General features: G+C 45.6%; 1 protein-coding gene across 5 annotated transcripts in view; it reads right to left on the reverse strand.

Moving 5' to 3' along the window:
* Nucleotides 1-139: 139 nt before the first annotated feature.
* AP3D1 (adaptor related protein complex 3 subunit delta 1) overlaps nucleotides 140-12,471 on the reverse strand; it is a 76,837-nt gene continuing 64,505 nt past the window's right edge. For 3 of the 5 annotated variants that reach the window (XM_043502527.1, XM_038383841.2, XM_043502530.1), the window contains 11 exons: nucleotides 12,154-12,352; nucleotides 11,146-11,208; nucleotides 10,163-10,255; nucleotides 9,514-9,663; nucleotides 8,166-8,213; nucleotides 7,581-7,770; nucleotides 5,645-5,733; nucleotides 4,470-4,555; nucleotides 3,848-3,969; nucleotides 3,028-3,107; nucleotides 140-2,160 (listed from right to left, as the gene is read on the reverse strand). In XM_043502527.1, coding sequence (XP_043358462.1) covers nucleotides 2,065-2,160; nucleotides 3,028-3,107; nucleotides 3,848-3,969; nucleotides 4,470-4,555; nucleotides 5,645-5,733; nucleotides 7,581-7,770; nucleotides 8,166-8,213; nucleotides 9,514-9,663; nucleotides 10,163-10,255; nucleotides 11,146-11,208; nucleotides 12,154-12,352 — 1,216 coding nt within the window. In that variant the 3' untranslated portion in view covers nucleotides 140-2,064. The remainder of the gene's footprint in view (nucleotides 2,161-3,027; nucleotides 3,108-3,847; nucleotides 3,970-4,469; nucleotides 4,556-5,644; nucleotides 5,734-7,580; nucleotides 7,771-8,165; nucleotides 8,214-9,513; nucleotides 9,664-10,162; nucleotides 10,256-11,145; nucleotides 11,209-12,153; nucleotides 12,353-12,471) is intronic. The other 2 variants (XM_043502528.1, XM_043502529.1) reach the window with 1 other exon arrangement.

A 12,471-nucleotide genomic window follows, 5' to 3' on the forward strand; every position in this document is an offset into this window, starting at 1 on the left:
GAGCTGCTGTATTCCACCCCAGAACTGGCTGCAATTTCAGAGACAGGTAAAATGATCTCCTGAAAATGGTTTAGAAAAACCTCATCTACCACTCTTAATAAAAGGCTGTTAGAAAAGAAAGGGATTACAAAAATCAAAGTTAACTTTTGTTTTGAAATTTTATTAGATCTTGACACAAAATTGTTACAGCAGCTTGTGGTCTTTCTTCATAAGGGAATGTTGATAGCAAATAAATTCTTTAATATAACACATCATACAGTTTCAAAGGTCTAGAATCACTGCACAGGATTCTTTAAGAGAAGACTACATGCTAAAGTGACAGCCTTCATCCATGAATTTTTACCCCCTCCCCCAATTAAGGAACATTATCCTTTAAGACAATTTAAATATGTTCAGTTTCTAATACACAAACTGGCTAACCAAGGGAGGTTGATAGTCATTACCAAACACTACCACTTCACCAGCACAGGAGCCTGCTGCAAAAGGATTCCGGCAATACACAAATGCAATTGGACAGCATAGGCTGCTGGTCCTAGCAATAAAACCACAGCAGAGCCAGAGAACACCCTAACATGGGAAGAGTGTAAAGAGGCACAATGTGTCTAACAAAAGGTAAGATCAGGATAAAGTTCTGATCTCGCCCTTTGTCCCCAGTTTGTAGGGTTTTTAATCAGAAGTCTACTGTGCAATACTGCCATCTGTTGGATGGGGGAGTTGCCAAAAAAATTAAATGCAGACATTGTCCATGGTCTATCTCCTCCACAGGGGCCCTTCTGGTAATAGCAATTGACAGTTCTTTACTCACATCTCAAAGTAATAACCGTTTAGTGCATTCCAAGTCTGCTGGAAATAGAACAGCACAAAATTTAAAAACGAGAGATTTTGGAAAGTGATGCCAGTTAAGAGTACAGTCCTCATTTGTACTTCAGTGACAGAATGATCTCCTGAAAGGTGAACTCTGAACAGCACAGAATGGAGTCATTTTGTCAGACCCTCGTAGTAACTTGTACCACAAACACAAGTGTGTAATGTTCTCCATCCACTCCCGCTCTTCCCTCCTGCATCTAGGCAGGTACAGTTTAGATGGCCCCAATTGTACCTTGGCTGCTGGCACCCGGCTATGTCCGAATCCATCTTCATGAAATCAGGGCCAGCACGATGTTCCAGGGACCAAACACACATTGTCACATCTCAACATTGATAACACAGGGACAAACATTTTGGAGCAGGAGGTATTTTAGGTGGCTGTCTCTCCAACCTGCTACTGGTCAACCTCATCTGGTGAGCCACATTATAAACAAAATAAAAAAACAGGAACAAAAAACCTTTGGATTTCCAGTTTCTTTGCTACATTCTAACTTCAGGAATGTGAAATTTCAGTGGACTTTACAAAGCACATCAGAGATCACTTATGGGGAAGTGTTTAATAGGCCTTGTTTTGGGGATGAACAGGAGCAGAGAGGACTAAGGAGTCAACACTTTTCAGTCCATGTTTTAGCTGTCGTTAACAGCTGCCTTGGGCCTTGCCTTCTACCATAAGCAGAAACCCAGGAGTGTCCCAAACTCTTACGAGGTGCATACTGATTAGCTCTTATGATATAAAGGATGTTGCTATTCAGGACCAAGTGAGCTTTAGAGTAGGAGATACCTGCCTTCAGGTCCAACACCAGCCTCTGCTAAAAACATATACCTACTAAAGCAGACATATTCTATAGACAAGGGCCAAGGCAGCCTCCTACGTTAACAAATGCTACTGATAACATTCTGCTCCATATGGGAGGCAGGGTGTATTGGATTGCTGGGAACTGCTGAATAAATAACCCCCCAAACATGTCAGGATCTCACTGGGCTGGAAAGGGTTAACACCACAGTTGGTAAAAAGATTCCAAATAAAAAAAGGTAACATACAGCCTTAAAATGTCTAAATTGCAAACAATGGTGGAGTTAACTGAAAAGCACGTGCCCCGAGATAGTACATGCGTACGAGGGAGAAACGTAACACTTGAATTTGTCTTACACTTTTTTAAGTGCATCTCTTGTAGTTGCAATGTTTATAAAGACTATTCAGCACTTTGATAATGTCTCTTTCATCTCATCCAGCAAGTTGCTCAGCAGGGTGGAATCATTACATTTTCCATCAACAGAAACTGAATTCTCTCCCTTTAAAAAAAGAGCCAGTCGGTTACTAAAGAAGAGGCTAAGGGCACAATTCTACTCCCAGTGGAGTCAATGGGAGCCAAGGCAGGCCCCAGGTCTGTTCTTTGGGAGGGTGATAGGCAGTAGCAGATTAACCACTGAGGCGATGGGACCTGTGCCCAGGGGCCCTGGCCAACTGGGGTGCCCTGGCTGCTGGGGGAAGCCCCCGTGCCCCGACCCTGCTCTGCAGCAGCAGTACCAGGCGGGGGAATCTCTGCAACCAATCCCCAGCACCCTGACGCCCCGCAGAATGTGTGTGTGTGTGTGTGTGTGTGTGTGTGTGTGTGTGTGTGTGTGTGTGTGGTGGGGGGGGAAGTACCACCACCACCACCTGGACCCCCACTGCGGCCCTGGGATTGGAGGAGCTCTTACTCCCTGCGGCATCCCGGGACTGGTCAGAGTGAGCGTCTCCGGTCTTGGGGGGAGGGGAGCAAAAGGGGTTGCAGGGCTGCAGAATGAGGGGGCACCCTGGGTGGAACAGGGGTGGAATGGGGGCAGGGCCCCCCCCAACTTGCTCTGGCCCAGGGCCCCAGGAAACCTTAATTCACCTCTGGTGATAGGATGTGCTCTGCACAATGGTACTGGCCCCTGTTTATTCAGTCACAGGACAGAGGTTTGTCCATGTCAGCCCAGGCAGTACAGGGCAGAAGGGGCTCACCAGGATCCCTCCCAAGCAGTTGGGCTGGCTGAATGAAGCCACCCTGAATCCCACCCTCTAAGATTTTTATGAACTTGGAATATTTCCACCTTTGCCTTAAATCAGTAAAAAGGCTCCCAGGTAAGCTAGTTTCCACCTGACTGCGCCATTGCAGAACCCTATTGAGCACTCACCTTTTTTACCAGTAGGCAGACATGATGGCCTTGGATAGAACGACTGTACATTGATGCACAAGAGTCAACGCGTTCCACAACTACAGAAGAAAGCAGCCATTTTTATTTAACAGCCTTTTCTACCTTCTCCTAAGAGAGTAAATACAGCCGCTGTCTGGGGCCATCCTGCTGACAGCGACCTGCCCCAGGAGTTACGGTGGTTGGATGCCTTAACCGTCTATTTGCTTGTTCAAATGTTTGGGTTATTTTGGCATATTAAGTTTAATGATGATGTAACTTCACAAAACTGATCTTCCTGCAGCAAAGAGCAGATTTATCCAAAAGCTGTTAATTTAGCCTAACAAATACTGGCCATTTTAAAGCCAAGCAGTTTTGGTGAAGAATTGCTGGCCCCAGGATGTGGTGAAAACATTCCACTTCAGTCTAGTCATTTAGAATTTGCAATTACTCCAATATATGAAGCTAAATTCTTCCCATTCCAATTAAATTTAGTGCTGGTGAAAGATCAGATTGACAGCACTGGAGGCTGAGGTATTCTCTCCACAGAGCCAGCAGCACTGGCTCCCAACGTGCCTCACTGAACCAGACAAACGATATGGATCCAATGGGAGCTCATTTTGAATTGTTCAGATTTTAATTAGTTCCTTCTGGACAGGGACACCTAAAACAGGGCCAAGATGCCTTCCTCCAAACTGGTTTCACCTGGACTGAATTTGAATCAATGATCTAGAGCCTAACAGCATCTACCTTCCCTAGGCCAAGCTAGTCCCTTAAGTAGTAATTTCAGAACAAGAAACCTTGCAGCAGGTTAGGAACTCACCTGAAAAATGATGATAAAAACAAATCTTTGCTAGTAGATGTTGGAAAGAAATGCTAATTCCATCTACTTTTATAGAACTCATATGCAGATCCCCAGACTCCAGCAGCTTGGCAAAAGCATCACTGCAAAAACATGAAGGAGAGATCATAGTATGCACTTAGGCTACAAGCACGTACTAAACTCTTTCATGACAGCACCATGCGGGCTTTAATAAGTCTAATAGTGCAGCAGCTCATATACAATTAAGATCTAGCAGGAGACTCAGGTTTTGGAGTGGAACAGGGATCTACCCTCCAGCCTGTCTCAGGGTATCCCTATGATCTCTGAAACAGGGAGAAAGAGAAAAATGCAAGGCTTATTCAGAAACCGACTTTTGCTAGCCCATCACGATTCATGTTGTGTCAGGATAATGGGGGATGGGAGGACATATGTTTTAAGTAAGGAGTAGGTTACATTTTCCCCAGAACAAACTATGAATAGAAGCAACCATTGGCTGGGAAAGTCAGGAACATGCTGCACTTCTTGCAAAGCCGGCCCACAGCCAAAGCTTCATGTGGGTGGCAAAGGCCCCAATGCCACGAGGTGCAGAAGGGATGTTGGAGCCCCCTCAGGTGGCACTTACCTATAGCAAGGCGTTGTGATCAAGTACGAAGCGCAACTGAAGTGCAATTTGAAATCTAGTTTTTCATGGGTTGAACCTTCATCATTCTGCAACAGGTCAAAGGAAAGGAGATGAAGGGGAGCCCGGAGGCAGCGAGAGAAGGCGCCTACCCCCAACCTACTACGCAGAGGCCTGGATGAGATTTCACTGTCTCTCAGGTTTAGCATCCCATTAAGGCTCACGCCTGAAGGGCTACCCGGGGACTGAGGGGTGGAGTTACTGCCAGGATTAGGGAATTTGACTTTGGGCCACCCAGCATATTTAGAGAGAGGAGTTTGGATTTTTTGTCTATGCACGTAGAGAAGTTAAAGGACAGTTTATACACAGTGAACCAGACGGATCTGGCCAAGTTTGAAACTCCATGTCCTGCTGAAATAAAGATTGAACAGACTGAATTTGGTCTATCACACTGAGATCGAGTTTCGCAATGTGGGAAGCAGCCTGAGAAGCAAACTAACATTTCCTGTTCCCCATCCTAGGAAAAGCGTGGATTTGCAACAAAGCTTATAAAAAATCGAAAACAGACAACGATGGCTCTCTCAGAGTTGGTAGTCTACTTGGATTTGGAGCTGTAGCTTTATGTTCAAATACTTCACTAATGTGACTATTTGTTGCCATTAGACTAAAAACAGCATATTTTGAAAGGCCAAAGCTTGGTACTTAAACCTCTTCAGCCAGCTTCACTCTTGCTCTCAGCATTACACCCAATTACTAGCCATTTTTCCAGCCCTAAGAGCTATGGAGCCTAGGTGTCAGTGTAGAACTGATCAGGGAAGCTGAAGTCAGAAAGAACAACCCCTGGGCTGCATCTCCTGTTGGTTGGCTGGCCAGTGACATTGAGACTGACCTCCCCTCCTTCCCAGGCAGATGTCTCCCTGCAGTGAGCCGCTAGCTGACAACGCAATCTGAAAACTGTTACACACTGCCAGAAGTGACACTTCAGGACATGCTCATTTCATACTCAGGATGCTTTTTGCACATCATGTAAAATACTTCTCAGGTTGCACAATGGGCTGGTGTAGCAGAAGCGAAATGATGCTTCAGAGGAGCCCTAAAGCTGTGCCTTCTGTCCACGTCAAGCCCCTTTACGCAGTTCTAAAGGAAGGCAGAAGTAGAGAGTTTAAAGCTTCACTTACTTTCACTATAAAGGACAATGTTCCTTTTAGCTTCTGAGCCATAACAATGCTCTGAAGAGTAAACACAAACTGGGCTTCGTTAGAGATTCCTAGTGTGAAAAGAGGAGAGGGTGGAGTGAGGACATAAAAAGTGACTTGTGTCTCTTATTATGTGGCTAAGATTTTAATCATTAGCATTATGCAGCAGCATGGGAGATAGGCACTGAGCTTAACCAATGCCTGGTTCTGAACCCCGACTGAGTTTGGGATTTTCAAAGGAGCCTAAGGGGGTTATTCAGTCAACTCACAGAAAATTAATAGGATTTGGGCACCTAACTCCTTTGGGTCACTGAAAACCCCAGCCTAAAGCCAATTACCACCATCAGCTGATATCTGTCCAATGACCCCTCCTGGCAGGATATTTCACAATGGCGATATAGTAGATTCAACTTACTGCTGCCAGTGTTATAACAGGATTCAGATACTGGTAATGTCATGCCACTTACTAGCAACTTTCTTTAAAAAACAAAAAAAAAAAGCTTCACCAGCAGGCATGTTTGTGAGGCTGCAGCTAGGGAAAGAAGTGCTGGGATGTGCACTCCCTGGCTTCAGCCCTGTAAACCTGTCTGCAGCTGGTGCTCAGACCCTCCCAGTGCTTCCTTCTGGGGCTGCAGCCTGGCAAACCTGCAGCTGGAACCACACAGGAGGTAAGGGGATGCAGGCTGGGAGGGGAGGCTGTGGCAGGGAAAAAGCAGGACTGCATCCCAGACTGGAGCTGCATGGGACCTCTCCCTGCACTCTCCAGGCTGCACCCTGCCGGGAGACAGCACACAGGGAAGGAAGCACTGGGACATGCTGAGCTCTGACCACCAGAGAATGCAGGGAGAAGTACGGTGCAGCCCCCATGCACTCCCATCATCCCTGCTCCCTATAGAAAGCCCCAGCATCTGGGCTGCAGCACCCATGCCTGCAGCTACCCTACCCACAAGCAGGTTTGCAGGGCTGCACCTAGAGAAGTGTCATCCCAGAGTTGCAGCTTCCTTCCCTGACTGCTGCCTTGCAAATGTGCCTTCTGCCGATTAACAACTGCCTGATAATAGCAACCTTTTTGCTGGCAACCAAGGAGTTGTTAAGCAGAATCTACTGTCCTATACTTACTTACATGTAATACTCTGCAGTGAAAGCATTTTACAAATATTAAATATTAGAGGCATGTTCCTATTTCTCATGCTTAGCTGTTAAAAAAAATCCACTACATACGCTTGCATGTTAACAGTATTACTTCTTTGCCTTTCAATAGCGCTTTCCATTCACCCATCTGAAAGCACTGTAGTGACGCTAATCCTCAATACTCCTGTGAGGGAATTAACCCCCAATTTATCGGGGTGAAACTGAGGCCCAATGCAGTTAAGTGTCTCAGAGCAGCCAACCCCTGTGATCTTATCACGTGTCTGCAATCTTCGGTGTAAATTTAAGACCTGGATTCAGGTGATTAGGTGAGAATCTCAGCTTTCATGGTCGCAGAGAAAAGCTTGAGAATGTGCAACCTAAAAGTTCAGCACCCAGAAAGCAAATAGCCCCGTATTATTAATAAAATAATCATTTTTAAACCAATCGCCATTTTTGAGTGTTTGAGGTGGGCAGCCCTGATGACATCCACAGTACATCAGTCTGTGCCAGAGCCAGAAAAGAACACAGGTAGCCTGATTCCCAGTCCTGTGCATTAGCCACTCGGTAGCACAGTCTACCATTACCTGTAAGTACAGTTATGGAGAGTGGGTACATCTCCCATCAAGCTGAGGGTCTACCTAGCATGCAGACTAAGCATCACCACCAGGTACAGCAGCAAAGCTACCTTCTGAAAAGTAGCAAGTAGCTCAGTTAGTTCTCCCCACGAGAGGGCAGCATGGGACTAGACGTACTGAGACCCACAGACAAAGCTGAAGACGGGCCATACCAGGGGGCAGCTGGAACGGCACAGGTATCCCATCATGTACCGATGACCCTTCTGGCCGCAGCATTTTAGCGTTGAGAGAGTCCAGGACATTTAATTCCATGCTTTTCAGGAAGCTAGTACTCTTGTTTTCAAAGATCACGGAGACAGTGACTTGACTATCATTCTGGAGATTTCCTTGAATGTCATATGTCTGTGAATGAAGAAATCACAGGGAAGCTTTAGAAGCTGCCTACAGTACACATTGACAGGTTCCAGAGAGCAGTGGATTGAACACAATTTAGGGATTAGACACATTCCTACCGCTGGTCAGCTTTGAGGCTTCATTTAACTTCACTGAAAGACAGTCAAGCAGTAGAATTTACCCATACTTTTGTGCTGATCACTAAAAGGACAGGGATGGATCTTGCTATGGACATATCTGCCTGATAGTTTCTAGCTGCAGGAATTGGGATGGTTCTCTAGTTAAATGCTGCTTATGCAAAACCAATGCATCAGTAAATTGTCCCAGGGCTATCTCTCAAAAGTGCTCAGAAATTGCAAGAGGGAGGGAAGTTAGAGAGAGACACAGACAACTGAGTTACTCACCATTTTAATGTATGAATTTTCAGCAAGAAGGCAGTAACTGGACATAGGCTGAAAAACAAGCAGGAAGTTATACAAAGAGCCATGTGTATGAAAGAGAACTCAACTCTACAAAGCAAGCAAACCTCCCTTCCAGGCATAATTCTGAACAGAGGGGCATATGCTTGCACTTAACTCTAATAGCTCTGCCAGAGTACGAGAATATCCAAGTTCAAGTTCGAGTGTCAACAGCAGCCAACTATTGCAGGCAGCACAGAAACCTCTGTTTACATTTAAGGGGCTCCCACTATGAAGAAATTAATTCACTGATTCCCTTGCACAAGGGAATAGGCTTAAATCAAAGCCTGAGCCCTTGTCTGGGCTTGCAGTGGCATGCAGGGTATGTACAGCTGAACGCCACAGTGAAAGGCGCCTGGTGGGGGAGGCAGGAGAGAAAGGCTCCAGAAGAAGTGGGCTGCTGGAGCCTTTCCTTGCTGCCTCCTGTGTCAGAGCATTTCCCTGCGGCAGTGGGACACTAAAAATAGCAGTGTAGACATGAGAGGCATTAGAGAGCCACGAAGGGTACACAGGGATCTGATGTGTCTGTATTCTTCTCACCTACGCACTGCCTCCCCCATCTACACTGTTATTTATATCTGTGCTACCTGGGTGTGCAATGTCCATACTCTATACGCTGCTGTAAGTGTAGTCCTACCTCGAGAGGTAAAGCAAATCAAGAGCTCATATGATTCATGTTGGAAGATGCAGAAATATTAGTTGAAATAGGAGACACTCCCACAGGGAAGCCACCTACCATGGGCTCATTGATTAACACAACCAGCTCAGCAAAAGCCCCTCAAAAAAAAAGAGTGCTTAATGCACACACTGTTGGCAACGAGCCCTAGAAATTGCTGCTTCATTTCCACATGCCTCTGAGCAGCCCTGAATACCAAGGATTTCAGGCCTAGTGTCTCTCTCCGTTTCCAATGTGAAGGGAGTTCTCCAAGCAGCAAATGGGAAACATTTGCTTAGTTGAAACATCCTCTAACTCTGAGGAGGAAAAGATGTTCGGCTAGAACAGTGCCAGGGCGTGGTTCCCAAGCTACGGTCTGTGGACAGCTGGCTGGTCACATGATGGCTCCTCCTCACTTTGCAGGAAGAGACCGCTAAATACACTAAACCCTCTAATTATCCATAGAAGCAAGTTCTGTAGTTGCCACAAGGTCATTTGATTGCCTATAGGAGGGTCTATAAGACATAGGGAAATATAAGATGCTGGGGAAATGGGTCTGGGGAAATAGGTCTGCAGCTCTGGTATAATGTAGCAAATACCTCCCTCTCAACCCTAAGCCAGAGTTGCACAACTCCTCACCGGTAGTGGCTCATCATCTAGTGTTCCATTCTGTACTGACTCTGCTGGTTCTTCCTCACTGTGATGATGCTGCTTCTTGGATTTCTTTTTGTCCTTGGATTTCTCCTCCTTCTCTTTCTTGTGCTTTTTCTTCCTATGCTTGGAGGATTTCTAACATGCAACAGAAACAAGCGTCAGCAACGTGCTCTTAAAAACTACCATTGTTTCCCTAGTACTAATACTTCAACTCTAGGCTCCTGCTCTACACCTCACTAATAATCCTCTGCTTTGGGTTTCCAGTGTGCCACTGTTGCCTGCCTCCTAGTTGCAAATGCTTCAAACCCAAGGCAGTGTGGTACAAGCAGAGGCCTGAATCTGTAAAACTGGAACATATGGCCATGGGTGGAACCTCAATGTTGAACATGGTCAGTTAATTGCCCCTTTGCTACAAGGCATAACCCAGCCTTTTACTATTGGGGGTTCAGAGATCTTTTGGGGCAGGTTATCCTATCACTGCCTACTGCAAAGCTTCTTGCACCGTTCTTTGAAGCAGTTGTACCGGTCACTGTTGGTAGCAGGATACTGGACCAGATAGAGCAGTGGTTTGATCCAGTCTGGTAGTACTTACATTGAGATCAAGACTGCTGGTGTCAATTCTTTAACCACTCACCTTTCCTTCATCATCATCCTCTTCTTGCTCTTCCTTCTTTGCATCTTCATTCTCCTCAGGTTCAGCTAGGACAGGGCTCTCTTCAGGCTCAGTCTGGACAGGAAGCAATCAGAAGGGCTATGATGCTAACTGAATGCAGATAACGCAAACAATTAAGTCCTGGATAGAATGGATCAATTACTGCTGTACTATCTTAGAGCTGTTATTAAAGGTCTGCTAACATGTTTGTTTCAGGGGTTTAGGACTTGGGACAAGGCAGCTGCTCCAGGACAAGACACACAAGGTCTCATCCTAGAAACAAGCCTGCTAAAAATCCCCATTCCTCTCCCTCCTTAAAGATGTCAGTTGAAAGTGTAACAGTAGGTTCCTTTTTTAAAAACCTTGCCTATGTCTGAAGCCGTTACTACTGCTAGCTCTTATTCCACACTGCAAAGCAAGGCTTTGGCCAGTAATCTAATGGCAAACTCTTTACAGCCTAGGATTGGTAACCCCTCTCCCTGTTTTGTCTTGTTACTGCTAAGCTCTGGGAGACCTAGACATGCCACGAACACTGCAATATCCCTAAAGAATGGAATGCAGCGAGGATGTAACTCACCTTACAAACCCAGGTTTCCTTGACCTGCACGTTTCCTGACACACTCAGCTCATTAAGTTAGTCTGGAGGGATTAGCGACATGCTGTACACAATGCAGGTAGCTGACTCAGCATACCCGTTTATTTCCATGCATTTACAGGTGCTTTTCAAACCCACAGATCTCCCTCTGTAGTTGGGCTTGAAGCCTCACCCCACAGAGCAATTGTGAATTGGAAGGGACTAACTTCCACTGCTTATAGCAAAGGGATCCTGGTAGGACCATCAGAAGGAGCTGGAGCCCTCATCTCCCTTCCCTCTTTGCACTAACACTGGAGTTCATTTCAAAGCTTGCAACTGTACTTTCAACCGCAAGAAAAAGCTTTTTTGAGGGGCCTACTGAGAGACCTACCTGTGTCTGTGTAATGGAGGAGGGTGGGGGAGCAGTGGAGAGCCAGAAATCCAAGTCTTCCCCCTGACACACACCAAAGCAAACAAACCTTTACCACTGCATTAACATTAATCTGTGGATTTACGTTTTAACATTTGCATTGTATTGCTTTCACGTACAGTCATAGAGCAAGTTGCTTGAAATGAAAGATGCTGCAATATGTGTAAAAATGGGAAGAACAGATGGCTCTGCAGCCTTAAAGCGAGCTCAGGAGCCATTTCACCTCTAGCTCACACTTCAAATCTGGCCCTGATTGGAAGTAACCACAAGTCTATCATTTGATGGCCCTCATGAAATCAGTTGGTCAAATCCAGCTCTAGAAGACGTGTTTCCACTTCATAAAGCCACCAGCAAAATAAGCTTTCAAAAGCACCTTTCTACGCAGTCTCAGCAGAGAGGCTAGGAACAAGTCAGTCTGCAGGCTGGAGTATCCTCTTATCCCCTCAAGTGGTCTCTAGGTCATAGACCAGAGACACTGGCTGCCATGTCTGGGGAAGCTTGTACCACTGCTGATCTCACCGTAAACTGGTCTGTGCAGAGAATATTTGAGTCTTCAGAGCAGCAGCCAACAACTGGTGTCAACTTTTGCCAGCAGGAAATTCACTTAATTTTCTAAATATAGAAATGGGGCTCAAGTGGTGATTTCCCTGCTAAAGCAGCTCACTGTATTGACATATCTTCATTAGATCTGTGTTCGGGAGGAGTTCGGTGAGTTCTGCCAGGGGGACAGTTTTGCAGGCTGTCAAATAGCTGTTTACTTTTATTTTTGTACTTGTAACTTGTGGCAGGGGCACCTAGGCAGGCATGGCTTTTATTACTGTAGAAATTCAAGGAAGTGAAACAAAGTAAAAATAATCAGCTGTGTGTGTCCTAGTACCAGTCACACCTGACCACTGACATGGAAAATACCTGGCAGTATATTGTCTACAGCAGCATGTTTGAAACACAGGACATTGCTTAAATGATTACCTTTTTTCTTTCTTCAGCCACCTTTTTTTCTCTCTCTTTCTTCTTTTCTTTCTCTCTCTCTTTTTCTTTGTGTTTCTTTTCCTTCTTTTTGGGTTTCTTGCTCTTTTTTTCTACTAAGGGAGCTTCTGTATCTGGCGATTTCAAGTTCTCAGCATTTCTGTGTCTCTGCACAGGCAGCTTCTCACTATCCGCTAAGGGTCTTAAAAAAAGATTAGTTACCTTCCAATGAAGGCAGGCAGTTTACTTGTTGCACAGAGCACTTACTAGATTCCAAGACAAGTTTCTCCTCCTCTCCCATCACACGCCCACTCCACTTCA

Source organism: Dermochelys coriacea, chromosome 25, assembly GCF_009764565.3.
Source record: "Dermochelys coriacea isolate rDerCor1 chromosome 25, rDerCor1.pri.v4, whole genome shotgun sequence".
NCBI lineage: Eukaryota > Metazoa > Chordata > Testudines > Dermochelyidae > Dermochelys > Dermochelys coriacea.